This window comes from Phyllobates terribilis, unplaced genomic scaffold, assembly GCF_046119375.1.
Source record: "Phyllobates terribilis strain yellow unplaced genomic scaffold, ASM4611937v1 Scaffold_1__5_contigs__length_1240528914, whole genome shotgun sequence".
Taxonomy (NCBI): Eukaryota; Metazoa; Chordata; class Amphibia; order Anura; family Dendrobatidae; genus Phyllobates; species Phyllobates terribilis.
Genome location: NW_027362761.1, coordinates 1,158,044,707 through 1,158,068,157, shown reverse-complemented (window position 1 = coordinate 1,158,068,157; position 23,451 = coordinate 1,158,044,707). Strand labels below are relative to the sequence as shown.

General features: G+C 46.3%; 1 protein-coding gene across 3 annotated transcripts in view; it reads left to right on the top strand.

The window, feature by feature from the left end:
* The window catches only part of LOC141162570 (cilia- and flagella-associated protein 99-like), an 82,868-nt gene that overhangs the window by 38,356 nt on the left and 21,061 nt on the right, over positions 1 to 23,451 (top strand). For all 3 annotated transcript variants that reach the window (XM_073648813.1, XM_073648805.1, XM_073648823.1), the window contains 5 exons: positions 5,003 to 5,177; positions 7,259 to 7,339; positions 15,353 to 15,421; positions 17,735 to 17,818; positions 19,315 to 19,403. In XM_073648813.1, coding sequence (XP_073504914.1) covers positions 5,003 to 5,177; positions 7,259 to 7,339; positions 15,353 to 15,421; positions 17,735 to 17,818; positions 19,315 to 19,403 — 498 coding nt within the window. The remainder of the gene's footprint in view (positions 1 to 5,002; positions 5,178 to 7,258; positions 7,340 to 15,352; positions 15,422 to 17,734; positions 17,819 to 19,314; positions 19,404 to 23,451) is intronic.

Below are 23,451 nucleotides of genomic sequence, written 5' to 3'. Positions count from 1 at the left end.
CAGAATAATGGGCCCCACATAGTGCTGCATACAGAATAATGGCCCCACATAGTCCTCCATACAGTATAATGGGCCCACATAGTCCTCCATACAGTATAATGGCTCCACATAGTCCTCCATACAGTATAATGGGCCCACATAGTCCTCCATACAGTATAATGGGCCCACTTAGTCCTCCATACAAAATAATGGGCCCCACATAGTGCTGCATACAGAATAATGGCCCCACATAGTCCTCCATACAGTATAATGGACCCACATAGTCCTCCATACAGTATAATGGGCCCCACATAGACCTCCATACAGAATAATGGCCCCACATAGTCCTCCATACAGTATAATGGCCCCACATAGTCCTCCATACAGAATAATGGGCCCACATAGTCCTCCATACAGTATAATGGCCCCACATAGTACTCCATACAGTATAATGGCCCCACATAGTCCTCCATACAGTATAATGGCCCCACATAGTCCTCCATACAGTATAATGGCCCCACATAGTCCTCCATACAGTATAATGGCCCCACATAGTCCTCCATACAGTATAATGGCCCCACATAGTCCTCCATACAGTATAATGGACCCCACATAGTTCTCCATACATAATAATGGCCCCACATAGTCATCCATACATAATAATGGCCCCACATAGTCCTCCAAACAGAATAATGACTCCACATAGTCCTCCATACAGAATAATGGGCCCCACATAGTGCTGCATACAGAATAATGGCCCCACATAGTCCTCCATACAGTATAATGGGCCCACATAGTCCTCCATACAGTATAATGGGCCCACATAGTCCTCCATACAAAATAATGGGCCCCACATAGTGCTGCATACAGAATAATGGCCCCACATAGTCCTCCATACAGAATAATGGGCCCTACATAGTGCTGCATACAGAATAATGGCCCCACATAGTCCTCCATACAGTATAATGGGCCCCACATAGACCTCCATACAGTATAATGGGCCCCACATAGTCCTCTATACAGAATAATGGGCCCCACATAGTCCTCCATACAGAATAATGGCCCCACATAGTCCTCCATACAGAGTAACGGCCCCACATAGTCCTCCATACAGAGTAACGGCCCCACATAGTCCTCCATACAGTATAATGGCCCCACATAGTCCTCCATACAGAATAATGGCCCCACATAGTCCTCCATACAGAATAATGGCCCCACATAGTCCTCCATGCAGAATAATGGCCCCACATAGTCCTCCATACAGTATAATGGCTCCACATAGTCCTCCATACAGAATAATGGGCCCACATAGTCCTCCATACTGAATAATGGGCCCACATAGTCCTCCATACAGTATAATGGCCCCACATAGTCCTCCATACAGTATAATGGCCCCACATAGTCCTCCATACAGAATAATGGCCCCACATAGTCCTCCATACAGAATAATGGCCCCACATAGTCCTCCATACAGAATAATGGCCCCACATAGTCCTCCATACAGAATAATGGCCCCACATAGTCCTCCATACAGAATAATGGCCCCACATAGTCCTCCATACAGAATAATGGCCCCACATAGTCCTCCATACAGAATAATGACCCCACAAATTCCTCCATACAAAATAATGGGCCCCACATAGTGCTGCATACAGAATAATGGCCCCACATAGTCCTCCATATAGTATAATGGGCCCACATAGTCCTCCATACAGTATAATGGGCCCCACATAGACCTCCATACAGAATAATCGCCCCACATAGTACTCCATACAGTATAATGGGCCCACTTAGTCCTCCATACAAAATAATGGGCCCCACATAGTGCTGCATACAGAATAATGGCCCCACATAGTCCTCCATACAGTATAATGGACCCACATAGTCCTCCATACAGTATAATGGGCCCCACATAGACCTCCATACAGAATAATGGCCCCACATAGTCCTCCATACAGTATAATGGCCCCACATAGTCCTCCATACAGAATAATGGGCCCACATAGTCCTCCATACAGTATAATGGCCCCACATAGTACTCCATACAGTATAATGGCCCCACATAGTCCTCCATACAGTATAATGGCCCCACATAGTCCTCCATACAGTATAATGGCCCCACATAGTCCTCCATACAGTATAATGGCCCCACATAGTCCTCCATACAGTATAATGGCCCCACATAGTCCTCCATACAGTATAATGGACCCCACATAGTTCTCCATACATAATAATGGCCCCACATAGTCATCCATACATAATAATGGCCCCACATAGTCCTCCAAACAGAATAATGACTCCACATAGTCCTCCATACAGAATAATGGGCCCCACATAGTGCTGCATACAGAATAATGGCCCCACATAGTCCTCCATACAGTATAATGGGCCCACATAGTCCTCCATACAGTATAATGGGCCCACATAGTCCTCCATACAAAATAATGGGCCCCACATAGTGCTGCATACAGAATAATGGCCCCACATAGTCCTCCATACAGAATAATGGGCCCTACATAGTGCTGCATACAGAATAATGGCCCCACATAGTCCTCCATACAGTATAATGGGCCCCACATAGACCTCCATACAGTATAATGGGCCCCACATAGTCCTCTATACAGAATAATGGGCCCCACATAGTCCTCCATACAGAATAATGGCCCCACATAGTCCTCCATACAGAGTAACGGCCCCACATAGTCCTCCATACAGTATAATGGCCCCACATAGTCCTCCATACAGAATAATGGCCCCACATAGTCCTCCATACAGAATAATGGCCCCACATAGTCCTCCATGCAGAATAATGGCCCCACATAGTCCTCCATACAGTATAATGGCTCCACATAGTCCTCCATACAGAATAATGGGCCCACATAGTCCTCCATACTGAATAATGGGCCCACATAGTCCTCCATACAGTATAATGGCCCCACATAGTCCTCCATACAGTATAATGGCCCCACATAGTCCTCCATACAGAATAATGGCCCCACATAGTCCTCCATACAGAATAATGGCCCCACATAGTCCTCCATACAGAATAATGGCCCCACATAGTCCTCCATACAGAATAATGGCCCCACATAGTCCTCCATACAGAATAATGGCCCCACATAGTCCTCCATACAGAATAATGGCCCCACATAGTCCTCCATACAGAATAATGACCCCACAAATTCCTCCATACAAAATAATGGGCCCCACATAGTGCTGCATACAGAATAATGGCCCCACATAGTCCTCCATATAGTATAATGGGCCCACATAGTCCTCCATACAGTATAATGGGCCCCACATAGACCTCCATACAGAATAATCGCCCCACATAGTACTCCATACAGTATAATGGCCCCACATAGTCCTCCATACAGTATTATGGGCCCCACATAGTCCTCCATACAGTATAATGGGCCCACATAGTCCCCCATACAGTATAATGGCCCCACATAGTCCTCCATACAGTATAATGGCCCCACATAGTCCTACATACAGTATAATGGCCCCACATAGTCCTCCATACAGTATAATGGCCCCACATAGTCCTCCATACAGTATAATGGCCCCACATAGTCCTCCATACAGTATAATGGGCCCACATAGTCCTCCATACAGTATAATGGCCCCACATAGTCCTCCATACAGTATAATGGCCCCACATAGTCCTCCATACAGAATAATGGCCCCACATAGTCATCCATACAGTATAATGGACCCCACATAGTCCTCCATACAGTTTAATGGCCCCACATAGTCCTCCATACAGAATAATGGCCCCACATAGTCCTCCATACAGTATAATGGGCCCACATAGTCCTCCATACAGTATAATGGCCCCACATAGTCCTCCATACAGAATAATGGCCCCACATAGTCATCCATACAGTATAATGGACCCCACATAGTCCTCCATACAGTTTAATGGCCCCACATAGTCCTCCATACAGAATAATGGCCCCACATAGTCCTCCATACAGTATAATGGCCCCACATAGTCCTCCATACAGTATAATGGCCCCACATAGTCCTCCATACAGTATAATGGCCCCACATAGTCCTCCATACAGTATAATGGCCCCACATAGTCCTCCATACAGAATAATGGGCCTACATATGGGTTGTGGTTCTGGTGTTGCGGACCAAATAAAACCGCCCTGCGGGCCAGAGCTTGGCGTGTATAACCTAGGCGCATGGGCTATAGAATTACCACGTTAAAAAAATATATAAAAAGGGCACAAAAAATCTAAAAATAAATAATAAAATAAATATATACAGTATTTTTTTCTATTTTTTTATATTACTGTGTAGAAAGTTAAACCTGTCTCTGAAATAAAGTTAATGTTATTTTCATCTAATAGTGATCGCTGTAAAGCTATGTTCACACGCAGTGTCTTTGTCTTCAGCTAAACCTGCTCTCTTGGCATTAAAAATGCTGCAGATTTTAGTGTATTTTTGTGTTTTTTTATGCTTTTTTTAGCTGCTTTTTTTGAGCGGATTACATGTGATTTGTCTACAGGACATGTTTAATAAAGTTAGTTTCTTTCTACAAAAATCGCAATAAACGCTGCAATTTTTTTTGCACTTTCTCATTGCTTTCGATGGGTGAAAAAAATACTGAAAAATCTGTGAAAGAATTTATATATAATAATAATAGTAATAATAAAAAAAAAGTATTTGTGCCTTACTCACCATCCCCTGGTCCAGCACTGATTCTCCGCCTCTACTTCTGTTTTCTGTTATTGCCTGAAGCCCTGACGTCACATCTTTGAGTTCAGCTTGTCTGCCAGACATAACAGCATGAGCAGTGATTGTCTGCAGCGCTGTCGATCTGACATCAGTGCTGCAGACAATAACATACATTGGGAGTTGCAGCGGAGACTCAGCTCTGGACCTGGGGAGGGTGAGTATTTTTTTGACAACCTGCAGCCAGGGCACATTGATTTTCCTAAACTGTATTCATTGCTGATCGTCTCACTCTATGTTACACACTGCGATGAGTGCACGTTTTTTTCTCCACTAGGTGGCAGCCTGAAGTGCTGAACTTAATAGATTCCATTGATAGTAAGATGGCGGACGGTCCGGATATAATAAAAGGCTCTAAAGTGACGGAAGTGAAGGAGTTCAGTATAACAAAGCCGAAGCCCAGAACTCTGCCGCTGCCACAGAAAATACCCGTCCAAAAGCCTCACCAGCCGGTCAGTGGTCGCCCACTAGGGGGCGTTATACAGTGCGGGGCAGAAGATGGGACTGACACTCGCTGCTCCTGCTTTATAGAACAGCGAGGTTCTTCAGCAGCTGCAGTTGTGTATTCAGATTTGTGTCCCAGAACCTGTCTACCACTGTGTCTATTAACCCCACAGTCAGGGACTGCACTGCAATACCACGCACAACCTGTAGGCAGGGATAGCGCTGTTCTTGTTTTATTTCTAATCCTGTATAATCGTTTTAAAGGCTGATAAAGTGATGGCGTCTGATATCATTTGCCATCTCCTCCTGGTTGGGTCCAACGTCCCCATAATCCAGGGACTGAAGAGATCGCTCTGGTTTAGCGCTGCATGCTCATCAAAGCTTGCAGGGATAAACAGTTAGGGGGCGCCACAGTCACTGAGTTCTGCTGAGCCTTCATTCTTAGGTTCTGTTTTAGTGATAGAATATCACCTCAGCTGCTGCAGAACCTCATAATACACCTCAGCTGCTGCAGAACCTCATACTACACCTCAGCTGCTGCAGAACCTCATAATATACCTCAGCTGCTGCAGAACCTCCATAATACACCTCAGCTGCTGCAGAACCTCATAATGCACCTCAGCTGCTGCAGAACCTCATAATACACCTCAGCTGCTGCAGAACCTCATAGTACACCTCAGCTGCTGCAGAACCTCCATAATACACCTCAGCTGCTGCAGAACCTCATAATGCACCTCAGCTGCTGCAGAACCTCATAATACACCTCAGCTGCTGCAGAACCTCATACTACACCTCAGCTGCTGCAGAACCTCATAATACACCTCAGCTGCTGCAGAACCTCATAATACACCTCAGCTGCTGCAGAACCTCATAATATACCTCAGCTGCTGCAGAACCTCATAATACACCTCATCTGCTGCAGAACCTCCATAATACACCTCAGCTGCTGCAGAACCTCCATAATACACCTCAGCTGCTGCAGAACCTCATAATACACCTCAGCTGCTGCAGAACCTCATAATACACCTCAGCTGCTGCAGAACCTCCATAATACACCTCAGCTGCTGCAGAACCTCATAATACACCTCAGCTGCTGCAGAACTACAGAATACACCTCAGCTGCTGCAGAACCTCATAATACACCTTAGCTGCTGCAGAACTACAGAATACACCTCAGCTGCTGCAGAACCTCATAATATACATCAGCTACCGCAGAACCTCATAATACACCTCCGCTGCAGTACATCAGAATACACCTCAGCTGCTGCAGAACCTCATAATACACCTCAGCTGCCGCAGAACCTCATAATACACCTCCGCTGCAGTACATCAGAATACACCTCAGCTGCTGCACAACCTCATAATACACACCTCAGAAGTTGTGTGTAATGTGAGGTTCTGCAGCAGCTGGGGTGGGTATAATGGGGTTCTGCAGCAGCTGAGGTGTGTATTACAATAAAAAGTGTCTGCATCTGTAAATGATGAGGAAGCATGGACCTGTATAAATCCCCGTTCTGGCCTCATGTTGACCCTGAGGGTCCTGACCGGTCAGAATGGGGTTGTGTTACTTTGAGCATTATTCATGAAGAAGATGGACAGGAGAACAGAAGGACGGAGGGAAAGGAGGACGGGGGCAAAGGAGGACGGGGGCAAAGGAGGACAGCAGAACCAGAGGAAAGGAGGATGGGAGGACGGTAGGAAAGGAGGATGGGGCAAAGGAAGACAGCAGAATGGGAGGAAAGGAGGATGGGAGGATCAGGGAAAGGAGGATGGGGCAAAGGAGGACGGGAAAGGAGGACAGAGGAAAGGAGGATGGGGCAAAGTAGGACGGGAGGGAAGGAGGACGGGGGGAATGGAGGACGGGGCAAAGAAGGACAGGAGGATGGGGGGAAAGGAGGATGGGGGGAAAGGAGGATGGGGTGGGGGGACAAGAGGTGCAGACATGAGCATCCTTATTATTATAAGGAATGTAAGTGGTGATGGCCGAGCCGCGGGGAATATTCACACACGGGAAGGGTCTCCTGTCCGCATAATGATATCAGTAGTTGTCTCAGTATTTGCTATAAATGTCCGCCATCTCTGCACACAGGTTCCCAACACCACGTACAAAAGTCCCAAAGACCAAGACGTTCTTCAAGGGAAGAAACTGAGAAACCGTAAGAAAGCAGAGGTGGGTTACATGTAAATAATCTACTCCCTCCAGGCGGGTGAGGACACAATGCAGGATAGATCATGTGGTGCCGATGAGGACCGGAATGGCGCTGAGACCAGGAGAAAGCGGCAATGGGAACGTGAATCAGTGCCAGCACTTCATACACAATAATCACTAAAATGGGGACAAAAGATTACATTTAACACCGGAGTGCTACTTTGCTAAATTTTCCCCAAAGTACATTCATGAGAAATTTGCAGTGTCGGCAATAACACTGGAGAGATCACGCAGATCCCTCCACTGCCACCAATTTGTCAGGGGACGCAACTCCTCCAATTATCAGGACAATTACGCAATTGACTGATGAGTGATGGATGAGGCTGCAGCTGCTTCCACTAATAAGGCCGGTTATTAGGAAACTCACAGTGAGCATATAGTATATACTCCTCTGATTTCAACACATGAAATATATATACACTACCGTTCAAAAGTTTGGGGTCACCCAGACAATTTTGTGTTTTCCATGAAAACTCATACTTTTATTTATCAAATGAGTTGCAAAATGAATAGAAAATATAGTCCAGACATTGACATGGTTAGAAATAATGATTTTTATTAGAAAGAATAATTTTCTCCTTCAAACTTTGCTTTCGTCACAGAGTGCTCCTTTGCAGCTATTCCAGCATTGCAGACCTTTGGCATTCTAGCTGTTACTTTGCTGAGGTAATCTTGAGAAATTTCCCCCCATGCTTCCTGAAGCCCCTCCACAAGTTGGATTGGCTTGATGGGCACTTTTTTGGTACCATACGGTCAAGCTGCTCCCACAACAGCTCAATGGGGTTGAGATCTGGTGACTGCGCTGGCCACTCCATTACAGATAGAATACCAGCTGCCTGCTTCTTCCCTAAATAGTTCATGCATAATTTGGAGGTGTGCTTTGGGTCATTATCCTGTTGTAGGATGAAATTGGCTCCAATCAAGCAGTGTCCTCAGGGTATGGCATGGCGTTGCAAAATGGAGTGATAGCCTTCCTTATTCAAAATCCCATTTACCTTGTACAAATCTCCCATGTTACCAGCACCAAAGCAACCCAAGACCATCATGTTACCTCCACCATGCTTGACAGATGGCGTCAGGCACTCTTCCAGCATATTTTCAGTTGTTCTGCATCTTACAAATGTTCTTCTGTGTGATCCAAATTCCTCAAACTTTGATTCGTCTGTCCATAAAACTTTTTTCCAATCTTCCTCTGTCCAATGTTTGTGTTCTTTTGTGCATATTAATCTTTTCCTTTTATTAGCCAGTCTCAGAGGTTGCTTTTTCTTTGCCACTTTGCCCTGAAGGCCAGCATCCCAGAATCGCCTCTTCACTGTAGACATTGACGCTGGCGTTTTGCGTATACTATTTAATGAAGCTGCCTGTTGAGGAGTTGTGAGGCGTCGATTTCTCAAACTAGAGACTCTAATGTACTTGTCTTGTTGCTCAGTTGTGCAGCGGGGCCTCCCACTTCTCTTTCTACTCAGGTTAGAGCCTGTTTGTGCTCTCCTTTGAAGGGAGTAGTACACACCGTTGTAGGAAATCTTCAGTTTCTTGGCAATTTCTCCCATGGAATAGCCTTCATTTCTAAGAACAAGAATAGACTGTCGAGTTTCACATGAAAGTTCTCTTTTTCTGGCCATTTTGAGAGTTTCATAGAACAAACAAATGTAATGCTCCAGATTCTCAACTAGCTCAAAGGAAGGTCAATTTTATAGCTTCTCAAATCAGCCAAACCGTTTTTAGCTGGGCTAACATACTTGTGCAAGGGTTTTCTAGGGTTTTCTAAACATCCATTAGCCTTCTTATGTGGCGCCCCTGAGGGTTCAGTCGCCACAGGGGTACTGCACCTCAGACCGAGGTGTGGTATCTCCTCTCTGAGGTAAGAGTGGAGCACCTCTCGGGACTCAGCCATCCATTCAAAACTACACCACTCCTGTCCTGAGGGGGCTTTAAGGCACCATAGTGCTGCCCCAGCCGGGATAGAGGAGATGGGGGGAACCAAAAGATAGGGGGAATCATGTAGTGGGTGAGGGTGGAGGACGCACTTTAGGTTACACTCATTCTATCATATTTAATCAATGGCCATCTTAGGTTCAAGGTCCTTTGATTGTGGTCTTCATCACTGAACGTGGTTTTCCGGTGGAACCTGCAGCTGACAGGAGATACACGGTCTCCGGCCTTGAGGCGAGGAGCGGGCTAGAGTTAACGGCTATCTCTACCCGGTCAAGGTCCCTACCTAAGAAGGCCTGGAGGGGAGCAGAGGAGACAAGCTCCACAGGTAAAAGGATCCCAGGGGATGCAGACGGAGCGGCATACCCCACCTGTCCTCACTATTCTGGCCTAGTCAGAGATTTCTGCTGCAAAAGGGGTACCGGCCCCCGATATCTGGCTTTGTTACTTCATGTCCTAGTCAGAAAAGCCCGGAGGCTTAGAGGATCCCACTGGGTAACGGATGGAGCGGAGTTGCCACCCGTACCCTTGTTCTGTGTAAAGCCAGAGGGAGACCCAGCCTTGTAACACGCACCACATACGGACATGAGAGGACCTAGTGGGAAAGTCTAGGAACACTCTGGTGCAGGGGGTCCTGATTGATGCACCTGAACTACCCGGAGTATGCTGAACCCCTTCCTGGTGGCCGCAGCGCGCCGTGAGGAGCAAGGAGAAACCTTGCAGCTGACACCTAACAACATGAGTAAACTTGGAAGACTGCATCCATTGCCTCCGGTCCCTTATTTTAGCGCAACACCACACCGTACCACCCACTACGACCCCCCTGATCCGTCTTCTCTGCCCTGAGGCCCTGCTCCGCCTGTGGGGAGTAGTACCATCTTCTGCTGCCACGACATCCCACCTCAGAGGACTACCGCAGCGCTGGTGGCAAATCACCAGGCACCACAGGTGGCGTAGTCATTACATCCACTCGATTACCACCGTCCCTCCTGTCCCTTATTTTTACTGTGATGACCCTGGGCGACTGCATCCACCTTACACCAGGAGGCCCGGTTCCGAGTACCCCCGTCTCTCAGGGTAGGGCCAGCGAGCGGGAGCGAGGCGTCACACTTACACAGTTAGCAAACACAATGTACCATTAAAATACTGGAGTGGTGGTTGCTGGAAATGGGCCTCTATGCACCTATGTAGATACTGCAATAAAAACAAGACGTTTGCAGCTAGAATAGTCATTTACCACATTAACAATGTATAGAGTGTATTTCTGATTCATTTAATGTTAGCTTCATTGAAAAAAAATGTGCTTTTCTTTCAAAAATAATGAAATTTCTAAATGACCCCAGACTTTTGAACGGTAGTGTAAATATTGTGGTAGATCGGCTCACTCGGCTGCACATAGAGGTAGACACAGGAACACTGGTTCTTCAAATATTCCACTGGTTTTATTAAAAGTACAGCATAAAACCAGTGCAGAGTTAGCAAAACAAACACGGCCTTCCCGGCTTAACAGGAAAACAAAACATAACATATGGCATAGGCTTTGTTGCTACGGGAATTCGTCCGCTTCAGGAACAATCAACACAAGGTCTAGCTTTCCTTAACACAAAAACACAGCTCCAGAACTTTCACCTCCAGACTCACGCCACACACTGCTCTAGAAAGCTGGGTATTTATCCTCTGGACTCCTGAAACTCTACAGCTGCTCAATCATCCTAGCACTAAACATAGCTGATTAACTCCTCTCAGCACTTAGTGTGCTGGATGATTTTTACTGAATATATTACTGTATATTACTGAAACTAACAACCTCAGTGCTACATATCTCCCCTTTAGTACTTTGTCAGCGACTTTGTCACAATATATACCCCCGATACGGTAACTGCCAACTCCACAATAACAAAATGAACTACTAGCTGCCACTACCAAAAGGTTTTACAGGCCGATTGGACACCCTTTACCGGAAGCGTATTGCTTAAGGGGTGCTGTTTCCATTTTCTAGATTTCATCTGGAAAAGTAGGCAGTGTTTTTAAAAATATACAAGACAATACAAAATGGGAACAAAACAATACAATATAAACAATTACATATAATAGAGATAAAAAAGTACTAAACCTGGGTAACAGAAATGACTCAGAGCTTAGCGGAGGTACTCCTTTAGGAAACGGGCATAACTACAGCAAGCTGTGCCTTCCAGGACTGACAAATGACCAAAACCCAAACTCTGATTTTTATTAGATCACGGTTACGCCCTCATGCCTCTCTTTGGTGAGCTCATATGGGGTCTGGTCATGGGATGTACTAGGTCTTTTAGAAGGTTATGAGATTCCCAACTATCAGGATATCTTCACCCCTGGAGGTCCCAGACGGTGATATTGTTGTCATGTTTCCTATTACTATTTTACCTTTCTATAGAGATGAAATATGGCATGGATAGCATCATCCATCCTGACGATTATAAGTTGGAGGCGTTTAGTCGCCCTTACGCTGATGTGAGTGATTGTGTTATGTTTGTCCTTTCACTACGATGGCGAAAATATATCTGTCATAAATATCGGATCGATGCAAATCCCAATATTCATCACTGACCACTGGCTCCAGAAAGTATGAGAAAATTTGTTTGAACAAAGAAAGCTAATTCCTTTGAACAGAGGAAACCCCTGTACTTTTCTGCCTCTGAGTATACGAATCCTAGGTTTGTTGGCTGGTTCTCATCAGATCCCCTTGTGGTAATTACCTGTTCACGGCAGGAGGTCCTACTTCAATGGAGGTTCTCACTTTCCCTGTTATAAATAATAAAATATGTTCAATGTGAGAATGATATGTCCTCACTCCGGAGATGTCTTTATGGATTTTACAATTTTTCTCTACTACATGCGGTATCTATTGAAGGGGTGCCGGAATATTCACAGCCGTAACTTGAAGCGTCTAGTCTCAAATAGAAAATATTTAATTGTGGAGACCCTCAAGCACCAGGGTCCAAGTGTTCCTACCTGTTTGGCCCCCCTATAGTTTTTCCCATGGGGATAGGTCACCCTCACAGCTGAAGGTGGAAGCGGCCCGTGGCCAATAATACCATAGACTAAGGTGCCGTGTCCCTCATCAGAATTGCCAGCGTTACTTTCCCTGTTAATTATTTTGGCCGGGTCTTGTCAATTCCTCTTTTGCAACATGTCAGCATATGTGATAAACGCCGTCCTGACAGGGAACACTGCAAGGACGATTGTTCTCTGTATAAAAGCTGTTAAATCAACAGAGCAGCTCGTCAATAGGAACAGCCCCATTACTGCGATTACCGATAGACGGCAGAAAAAGCCTCCATACAGCACGATTCTGCCCACGTCTGACAATGGACAGGCACCTCAGCTATTCAGGGGGATCATCACTCCGAACACTGACCGGACCCACAACACCGTCCTCTGTACACAGCTCCCCGCACTGACACTGCTGACCTGGGAGAGATTGGATGGCAGCGCAAGGACAGGTAGACCAGCTGTATAGGCGTAGGTCAGAGACAAAACAGAGGTAAAGAGAGGTAGGACACAAGACAAAAAGAGGGAGCAGGGTAGAAGTATGTGCAGGGTAGCAGGAAAGGGAAGTGCAGGGTGGCAATAAAAGGACATGCAGGGTGGAAGTAGATGAATGTGCAGCGTGGCAGTGGAAGTATATGCAGGGTGTCAGTAGATGACCGTGCAGGGTAACAGTAGAGAGGCGGGCAGGATATCAGTAGATGGACGCCCAGAGAGAGCAGTAGAGGGTCTTCTAGAGATAGCAGTAGATGGACGCCCAGAGAGAGCAGTAGGTGGTCGTGCAGAGATAGCAGTGTCTGGACGTGCAGAGATAGCAGCGTCTGGACGTGCAGAGATAGCAGTGTCTGGCCATGCAGAGAATGCAGTAGAGGGTCTTGCAGAGATAGCAGTAGATGGTCTTGCGGAGATAGCAGTAGATGGTCGTGCAGAGATAGCAGAAGGTGGTCGTGCAGAGAATGCAGTAGATGGTCGTGCAGAGATAGCAGTAGGTGGTCGTGCAGAGAATGCAGTAGATGGTCGTGCAGAGGATGCAGTAGATGGTCGTGCAGAGAATGCAGTAGATGGTCGTGCAGAGAATGCAGTAGATGATCGTGCAGAGAATGCAGTACATGGTCGTGCAGAGAATGCAGAAGGTGGTCGTGCAGAGAATGCAGTAGATGGTCGTGCAGAGAATGCAGTAGATGGTCATGCAGAGAATGCAGTAGATGGTCATGCAGAGAATGCAGTAGATGGTCGTGCAGAGAATGCAGTAGATGATCGTGCAGAGATAGCAGTAGGTGGTCGTGCAGAGATAGCAGTAGATGGTCGTGCAGAGATAGCAGTAGATGGTCGTGCAGAGATAGCAGTAGGTGGTCGTGCAGAGATAGCAGTAGGTGGTCGTGCAGAGATAGCAGTAGGTGGTCGTGCAGAGATAGCAGTAGGTCGTCGTGCAGAGATAGCAGTAGGTGGTCGTGCAGAGATAGCAATAGATGGTCATGCAGAGATAGCAGTGTCTTGACGTGCAGAGATAGCAGTGTCTGGACGTGCAGAGATAGCAGTGTCTGGACGTGCAGAGATAGCAGTGTCTGGACGTGCAGAGATAGCAGTAGAGGGTCTTGCAGAGATAGCAGTGTCTGGACGTGCAGAGATAGCAGTAGAGGGTCTTGCAGAGATAGCAGTGTCTGGACGTGCAGAGATAGCAATAGACGGTCGTGCGGAGATAGCAATAGACGGTCGTGCAGAGATAGCAGTAGATGGTCGTGCAGAGATAGCAGTGTCTGGACGTGCAGAGATAGCAGTGTCTGGACGTGCAGAGATAGCAGTGTCTGGACGTGCAGAGATAGCAGTGTCTGGACGTGCAGAGATAGCAGTAGAGGGTCTTGCAGAGATAGCAGTGTCTGGACGTGCAGAGATAGCAGTAGAGGGTCTTGCAGAGATAGCAGTGTCTGGACGTGCAGAGATAGCAATAGACGGTCGTGCGGAGATAGCAATAGACGGTCGTGCAGAGATAGCAGTAGATGGTCGTGCAGAGATAGCAGTGTCTGGACGTGCAGAGATAGCAGTAGAGGGTCTTGCAGAGATAGCAGTAGATGGTCGTGCAGAGATAGCAGAAGGTGGTCGTGCAGAGAATGCAGTAGATGGTCGTGCAGAGATAGCAGTGTCTGGACGTGCAGAGATAGCAGTAGGTGGTCGTGCAGAGATAGCAGTAGGTGGTCGTGCAGAGATAGCAGTAGGTGGTCGTGCAGAGATAGCAGTAGGTGGTCGTGCAGAGATAGCAGTAGGTGGTCGTGCAGAGATAGCAGTAGGTGGTCGTGCAGAGATAGCAGAAGGTGGTCGTGCAGAGATAGCAGAAGGTGGTCGTGCAGAGATAGCAGAAGGTGGTCGTGCAGAGATAGCTGAAGGTGGTCGTGCAGGGAAACAGTTGAGGGACTTGCAAAGTTTTTAAAAACAAAACAAGTTAAAACAACAAAATAAGTTAAACCAATTAATAATAAAACTGAAGAAATATTATTTCTCTTCTACAGACTTACAATGACTCCAAAATATGCGACATATTGATATTTGGAATATTTGTGAGACCCATCGGGAGTGTTAATAGGTGTTGACCCTCAGGGTTGCTGCCCCCCAGCTTGTACTCTTCCCAGTTTGCCTCTACAGTGCATGGTCATCCACGCAGTAAATACTTTCATAGATGCGCCATCTAGTGGACAAATCATACATCACAGGGGCGTAAGTTTTTTTGATTATTAAGTTATTATGATCCAGTGTAATAAAAGTTATTTCAGTAATAAATCATCCAAAACATACTTTGTGGTCAGTTCATATCACCTGTATTCAGCTAGATGTCTCTGTTTTGCTCAGAAGCCATGAAAAAATGGAATTTTGTGCCAAGTCTGCCAGTGCAGGAACGACCCTTTGCACGGGCTCTCCTCTCTGGCTGATACAAGGCACATCCTTAGCAGGGAGATTTTGCTGTGACGTCTGTATGCCCTTCCGTCTTTATGATGTGTATTATCTTCTCATTCTTCATTTCAGGAGCTGTTAATGGAAGCAAACATGGGGCAGTTCAATTGTGCCAACCCCGAGAAGTCAGAGAAAACCAAGGTAAGTGCAATGCCCCCGTGGGTACAGCAGCGCCATCTTGACCTTTCCCCATCCATGAATAATCCCTATTGGATCAACAGGTAGGAACAAGCCCTGTGAAGGAGCTTCCCCACTGCTGTAAGTGCCAGCATTTCACTAGGACATCAGTGGAGTCTGATTGCTGGGACAACCCTTAAAGAGGACCATTATACTGTATGGAGGACTATGTGGGCCCATTATACTGTATGGAGGACTATGTGAGGCCCATTATACTGTATGGAGGACTATGTGGGCCCATTATACTGTATGGAGGACTATGTGAGGCCCATTATACTGTATGGAGGACTATGTGAGGCCCATTATTCTGTATGGAGGACTATGTGGAACCCATTATACTGTATGGAGGACTATGTGGGGCCATTATACTGTATGGAGGACTATGTGTGGCCCATTATACTGTACGGAGGACTATGTGGAACCCATTATACTATATGGATGACTATATGGGGCCATTATACTGTATGGAGGATTATGTGGGGCCATTATTCTGTATGGAGGATTATGTTGGGCCATTATTCTGTATGGAGGACTATGGGGGGCCCAGTATTCTGGTTGAAGGACTATGTGGGGCCCAATATTCTGGTTGGAGGACTATGTGGGGCCCATTATTCTATATGGAGGACTATGTGGGCCCATTATTCTGTATGGAGGACTATGTGGGGCCCATTATACTGTATGGAGGACTATGGGGGGTCATTATACTGTATGGAGGACTATGTGAGGCCCATTATACTATATGGACGACTGTGTGGGGCCCATTATTCTGTATGGAGGACTATGTGGGGCCATTATACTGTATGGAGGACTGTGTTGGGCCCATTATACTATATGGAGGACTATATGGGGCCCATTATTCTGTATGGAGGACTATGTGGGGCCATTATACTGTATAGTGGTTGACCTGCGACTTTGTCTAAGTTTTTCATTTTGGCCCTCTGTGTGTTTGAGTTTGACATCCCTGATCTGGACCATTGCTTTCTATTGAAGTGGCGCACAGACAACCTCTTGTTATTGTGGACACCCCCTCAAGATATGACACTAGTTTTTTATATTTGCAGTAGATTGTTGCTACCAATCCATTACCTTTGGAACACTATTCATAGATGGAAGAATATATTATTACTCCTGACAGTGTGCTGAGTGACAGTCCAGCCGCCTAGTCAGGGCAAGGATGTGCCAGGCTTCCTCCATGTGTCTCCTGTTCTGAGTGATTACCTGGCTCCTTAGCTGGTTCTCTGCCTCCAATTACTGCCAGTTGTAGCTTAGCTCAAGTGGTATGTGTTTGCTCTGTGCTCCCTGTCTTGTATTCTGATCTTTGTTGCCCGACCTTGGATTTGCCTTTGACCATCCCTTTGCCTAGCCCCTTTATTTTGATCCGCTACCTTCCTGGAATTCTGACCTCGGACCATGACCTGACTACGCCTCTATCTTTCCCCTTACTTTATGATGAGCCCTCTTGGTATCTGACCCCGGACCGCTTGACTACCCAACCTCATGGCTTGTCCCTGAGCAGTGACTAGCATCACAGTACTATACAAAAAATTATGCTCTAGATATGTCAGGTCCTCTTCAAGCTGCCCACACTCCATAGATTACTATCCAAATCCATCAATTCTATCAGTACCAGCTAATAATATAATCTAATACATATAGGGAAACCTCGAGAGCCCCTCAGTGACTGATATTGGAGAAACAAAGAATGGATATGTTCATGTGTTAAGGGTGCTTAACAATGATGTTCTCTCATGATTGAAATGGATTATCCCATGAATCATTCTCATAACAAAAGTCCCTAAAGGTTGGTATTAGCTGTTTGTGTTTTTTTTTTTTAAATAATTTTCAATGTTTCTAGAATAAAGAAAAACACTCTTTCTAATAGTTTCTACTTCCATTTGTCCCAAGTAGTGCTTTTGTGGGCAGGTCTGTATAAAATCAGTCTCCTTCCCCCTCTGGCAGCTGCTAATGTTGTCCCTTCTAACTACCCCTATAGAAGCAGTGTTCTCAGCTGTTCTGCTAATTACTGTGCAGACTCTGCTCCTTTCCTGACAACCAGAGAGAAATGTTTTTCCAATACCTGCTCTGGAGTGAAGAGGGGATGACTGTGCAGAGATCTGGCTGTGGGGAGAGTGACTGAGCATGTGCGTCCACCAGCTCTTAATAGGTGGATGCGCACGTTGCTATACATTATGAACACCAGGTGGTGCCATACTGACTGAATAAATGTCACAACTCATGGCTGGATCGAGTTTTTAACATTTTCCGGTGTCTTTACAGCGCGTTTTATCCGAAATAAGGAAAGAAGAAGATGACAAATTGTCCTTTAACAAAACGAAACTCCAGCCGCCTCCGATAAAGAAGGTGAGTCTAGGGCTCTGTGCACACAGAGTCATTTTACAGCCGACTCATTTTCTTGTGTAAACCACTTTAACCATTTCTTAAGTTTTTTCGAAGTGGACTTGTTTCAAAAGACTCTTCAAAGAAACTCTCCGTTCGCATACCTTTAGGGTATGTTCACACTACAGTTTTGCTTTTTCAATTTTCATTGGAGATTTTCGTACGGAAACCGCTCTAGGAAACTTTGATGCTTTAAGGAGGCATCTACTGTATTTTTTTAGCAGTTTTTAACCACTTTTTGGGAGACTATTTTCTGTCTTTTTTTTTATTTTCTTTATATCCATCAAGCAATGAATAAAACGCGAGCATTTTTCAAGACGTGAATGCTAATCTAACTTTTATTGTATGTATGGAGCGACTTCATAGCGGAAATCGTCTTCAGAATGTACGCCGCTTCTGTTACCCATTTGACACTTTTGGAGACATGAAGTGGTTAAAAAAATGTCTGAAAAGACAGAACATAAGACCCGCAAGTCGTTCTTACATAGAAAGTGGTTCTGAGACTTCAAAATACCCTACGGCTACGGCCACACCTGAGTCTTTTTGCTGAGTTTTTGCAGAAAACCCAAGTTTTTGAGGAGTTTTGAGATTTGGAGGAGGAGTTGGAAAGTTTTCGCTCAGCTTTTGCTCCAAAACCTCCACAATTGTGCACATACTCCAATTCTGTGTAACCCGTGGGGGATATTTGCTGTTTCCATGGATGAGTGACACATCTGGTCGCAGGATTCTCCATCTTCTGCCATCTTATGGACGGCATATAAGTCTTGCTTTGTGCCCACTGGTTGACTTGCAAGGATCAATGTTCTTCCAAACAGTCTCAGCTGTGCCGACAGAGAGTCCTGGAATATTTAAAGGGTTTTTTTGGGCTTAAACAGGTTTTCCAGAGAATAAGTCATCAGTATGAGATCAGTGGGGGTCTGACACCTGACACCCCCATCAATCAGCTGCTCGGATGTTGGTGGCAACTTCAAAAATCTCCGCTCCTATTGGAGAGAATAAGAGCTGACCTGCAGTACCAGGAGCGGCCACTACAGTGTGTGGCGCTGTGCACTGCTTACACCCGACCACTGCACGTAACAGCTGATCGGTGGGGATGTCGGGTGTCGGACCCCTACTAATGTGATATTGATGACACCTATTGTCCTCATGCCTAGATGGCACGTGACCGGAAGTAAATGGAGACCGATGGGGACTGGTGGCACCGCGGCTTATCACATCACCTGCCTCTTAGAAAAAAATATACAATCCATTTTATGTAAAATTACCACTAGGGGGAGCTCTGTGCACACGGATGTATACAGCTAGTGCTGAGCTCTGTGGAGACAGTAGGCACAGATATGGAGCGGAGGTGGCCTTCTTTGCACAGGGGGAGACCTGGTGCCGGTGTGCAGGGAGCACCAGATTATGAATCCTAGCAATATTGATTGGAGAGCGTTTTCTTCCATATTTATTCCCTCCAGGTGGACAATGTCCCAGTGAGACTGAATGCGGCGGCCATACTGAGAGAGGGCGCTCTATATCAGAGGCAGGTGGAGGACGAGCTGAACAGGTAGAGTACGCAGAGGAGTCTCATGTAGTGCAGCACACAGGCAGTGCCGCCCTCCGCTGCCTCCATTGTGAGCGAGCCATTAGAAAATGGCCGATTTACATTTGACCAATTGTCACGTACATATTATTGGGATATATGGTATTATACACTATTATGTAGCCTGCAGAAATCACATAGCCAGCAATTACTCATTTTCGACTACATTATTAATTTTTTTTTCTCATGCCAGTAAATGTGTCTGACCCGTGATTTGTGTCACCATCGGGCTCAAACGTCTGCAATGGAGGCATAGACAGTATTTTAGATTATTGAAATTGCATGCCGCCCCTAAAAAACTTCACACAGGACAAAGAGAGGTACCGGGAGGGAGTGAGCGAAACGCTGAGCCGAGTGATTCTCGCATAGAAGGGAAAGAGTGGTACCGGGAGGGAGTGAGCGAAACGCTGAGCTGTTTGATTCTCACATAGAGGGGAAAGAGAGGTACCGGGAGGGAGTGAGCGAAACGCAGAGCTGTGTGATTCTCGCATAGAGGGGAAAGAGTGGTACCTGTAGGGAATGAGCGAAACACTGAGCTGTGTGATTCTCACATAGAGGGGAAAGAGTGGTACCGGGAGGGAGTGAGCGAAACGCTGAGCCGAGTGATTCTCGCATAGAAGGGAAAGAGTGGTACCGGGAAGGAGTGAGCGAAACGCTGAGCTGTGTGATTCTCGCATAGAGGAGAAAGAGAGGTACCGGGAGGGAGTGAGCGAAACGCTGAGCTGTGTGATTCTCATAAAGAGGGGAAAGAGAGGTACCGGGAGGAAGTGAGCGCAACGCTGAGCTGTGTGATTCTCATATAGAGGGGAATGAGTGGTACCGGGAGGGAGTGAGTGAAACGCTGAGCTGAGTGATTCTCGCATAGAAGGGAAAGAGTGGTACCGGGAGGGAGTGAGCGAAACGCTGAGCTGTGTGATTCTCGCATAGAGGAGAAAGAGAGGTACCGGGAGGGAGTGAGCGAAACGCTGAGCTGTGTGATTCTCATATAGAGGGGAAAGAGAGGTACCGGGAGGGAGTGAGCGAAACGCTGAGCTGTGTGATTCTTATATAGAGGGGAAAGAGTGGTACCGGGAGGGAGTGAGTGAAACGCTGAGCTGTGTGATTCTCGCATAGAGGGGAAAGAGTGGTACCGGGAGGGAGTGAGCGAAACGCTGAGCTGTGTGATTCTCGCATAGAGGGGAAAGAGTGGTACCGAGAGGGAGTGAGTGAAACGCTGAGCTGTGTGATTCTCGCATAGAGGGGAAAGAGTGGTACCGGGAGGGAGTGAGCGAAACGCTGAGCTGTGTGATTCTCACATATAGGGGAAAGAGAGGTACCGGGAGGGAGTGAGCAAAACGCTGAGCTGTGTGATTCTCGCATAGAGGAGAAAGAGTGGTACCGGGAGGGAGTGAGCGAAACGCAGAGCTGTGTGATTCTCGCATAGAGGGGAAAGAGTGGTACCTGTAGGGAATGAGCGAAACACTGAGCTGTGTGGTTCTCACATAGAGGGGAAAGAGTGGTAAAGGGAGGGAGTGAGCGAAACGCTGAGCTGAGTGATTCTCGCATAGAGGAGAAAGAGTGGTACCGGGAGGGAGTGAGCGAAACGCTGAGCTGTGTGATTCTCACATAGAGGGGAAAGAGTGGTACCGGGAGGGAGTGAGCAAAATGCTGAGCTGTGTGATTCTCACATAGAGGGGAAAGAGTGGTACCGGGAGGGAGTGAGCAAAACGCTGAGCTGTGTGATTCTCGCATAGAGGAGAAAGAGTGGTACCGGGAGGGAGTGAGCGAAACGCAGAGCTCTGTGATTCTCGCATAGAGGGGAAAGAGTGGTACCTGGAGGGAATGAGCGAAACACTGAGCTGTGTGATTCTCACATAGAGGGGAAAGAGTGGTACCGGGAGGGAGTGAGCGAAACGCTGAGCTGAGTGATTCTCGCATAGAGGAGAAAGAGTGGTACCGGGAGGGAGTGAGCAAAACACTGAGCTGTGTGATTCTCGCATAGAGGGGAAAGAGTGGTACCGGGAGGGAGTGAGCGAAACGCTGAGCTGTGTGATCCTTGCATGCCGCCCCTAAAAAACTGCATAGAGAGGAAAGAAAGGTGCTGTGAGGGAGTGAGCGAAATGCTGAGCTGGGCTGTTAAATAGCTACGAGACATGCAGGGATTGACTAACGAACAGGCAATCCCTGCATGTGTCGCAGCTGTCTAACAGCCGCTGTGACTCGAACATAGTTGACGAGCATGACGAAAATATTCGGTCAGCACCCGAGTTTACTCGGTGAAAGGGGTAACTGAGCACACTCGCTCATCACTAGTAACAATGTTTTGAACTTTTGACTTTCAGGCTCCATATCTCTCCATCCACTTCTGCTTTGAACGTGAGACTTCCATCATTTTATAGACAATCTTCTTGGCTATCGAATACATAAATTTGACTACTATTTAGCATATGATTAGTTATGCAGATTCTTGTCATGTCGCTGCATTGTTACTGTTTTGCTCCTGATGGTGGAAAAATCTTTTTCTTCTTGTTTACTACAAATTACAACCTGTTCTCACATTCCCTAATAGCTCCGTGTGTTATTGGGTCGATTCCCAAGAGAAATTTCACTCAAGGAGCTTCCATGAAGAAGATTTCCCAAGAAAAGAGAAACTGCATCATCCAGCTCATCGATATCGGCCTCTCGGCCAAGAAAATTGCCAAACTGCATCATGTGAGCGCCATGACAGTAGGAAGAATGTGAAATGAAGTCCATCCAATAGCCAAAAGGTGACGTCCAGGCAAAATATCGGAGTGAACAAGTCGCTCATCACAAGGTCTATCAGCTCTGGTGCGACAAACACGACAGCGGAGGAGGCTCATAAGCTTCGTAATAGATCACAGACGTCCATGCGAGCACCGGGCAACGCACGTTACACAAGTCTGGAATGGTGGCCAGAAAAAAGGTGAAGAAGCCGCGACTTCAATATCCTCATAAGAAGTGTCAGCTCGAGTCTGAGAAAAAGTACGAAAAGTGAAAGATTAGAAACGGGAGACTGGGAGCGATGAGACGAAAGTCAATAGGCGAAGCTCTGATGGGTGCAAATGGGTCTGGAAGAAATAAGGGAAAAAGGGGCGAACGGGTGGAGAAATTGAAGGAACTGTTAAGTTTATTGGAGGAAGCCTGATGATATGGGGATGCTTCACAGCCAATGAAGTTGGATACTTGACCAGGATCGATGGTGGTCTCAATGCTGAGCTATATGTGAGTATCCTGCAAGACGAGTTACTTCGTACATTCAAGTACTATGGGTATAAAAAGGATGACATAGTGTTCCAGCAGGACAATGACCCAAAGCAGACATCAAGATTGGCCAAGAAATGGTTCAATGACAATGACGTCGAGGAGCTGGATTGTCCCCACAGTCCCCAGATCTCAAATGAATCTATCACTTGTGTGTAGAGTAGAAGAAAAAGCTGTATACATACCCGAGTGAGTCCAACAGCATGCACCAACTATGGGAACGTGTAGAAGAGAGCTGAGATCAGATGTTGGTGGAGACATGCTGGAACCTGATAGAGAACATGCCCAGAAGAATTCATTCAGGCAGTGCTTAAAGCCAAAGGTGGATTTAAAAAATATTAAAAATTAAAATTTTAGACTTTTAGGAGCAAAACAGTAACAATGCAGCGACATGACAAGAATCTGCATAACTAATCATATGCTAAATAGATGCAAGTCACATTTATATATGAGATTGCCAAGATGATTGTCTATAAAATGATGGCAGTCTCATGTTTGAAGCAGTAGTGGATGGAGAGATATGGAGCCTGAAAGTCAAAAGGTCAAAACATTGTTACCCTTTTGCTTGTCAGTGTATAAAAACACATCACTGCCCCCTATAGATTGGAACATGGACCTGAATATTCTTTTTAGTAGTTATTTTCATTAGCATTTGAACCGGCACATCACACCATCATCCAGCAATCATAGTCACTGTAACAAAACCTATGATTTCCACCAAAAGACAACCACCCCTGAGGCTGTCTGTGGA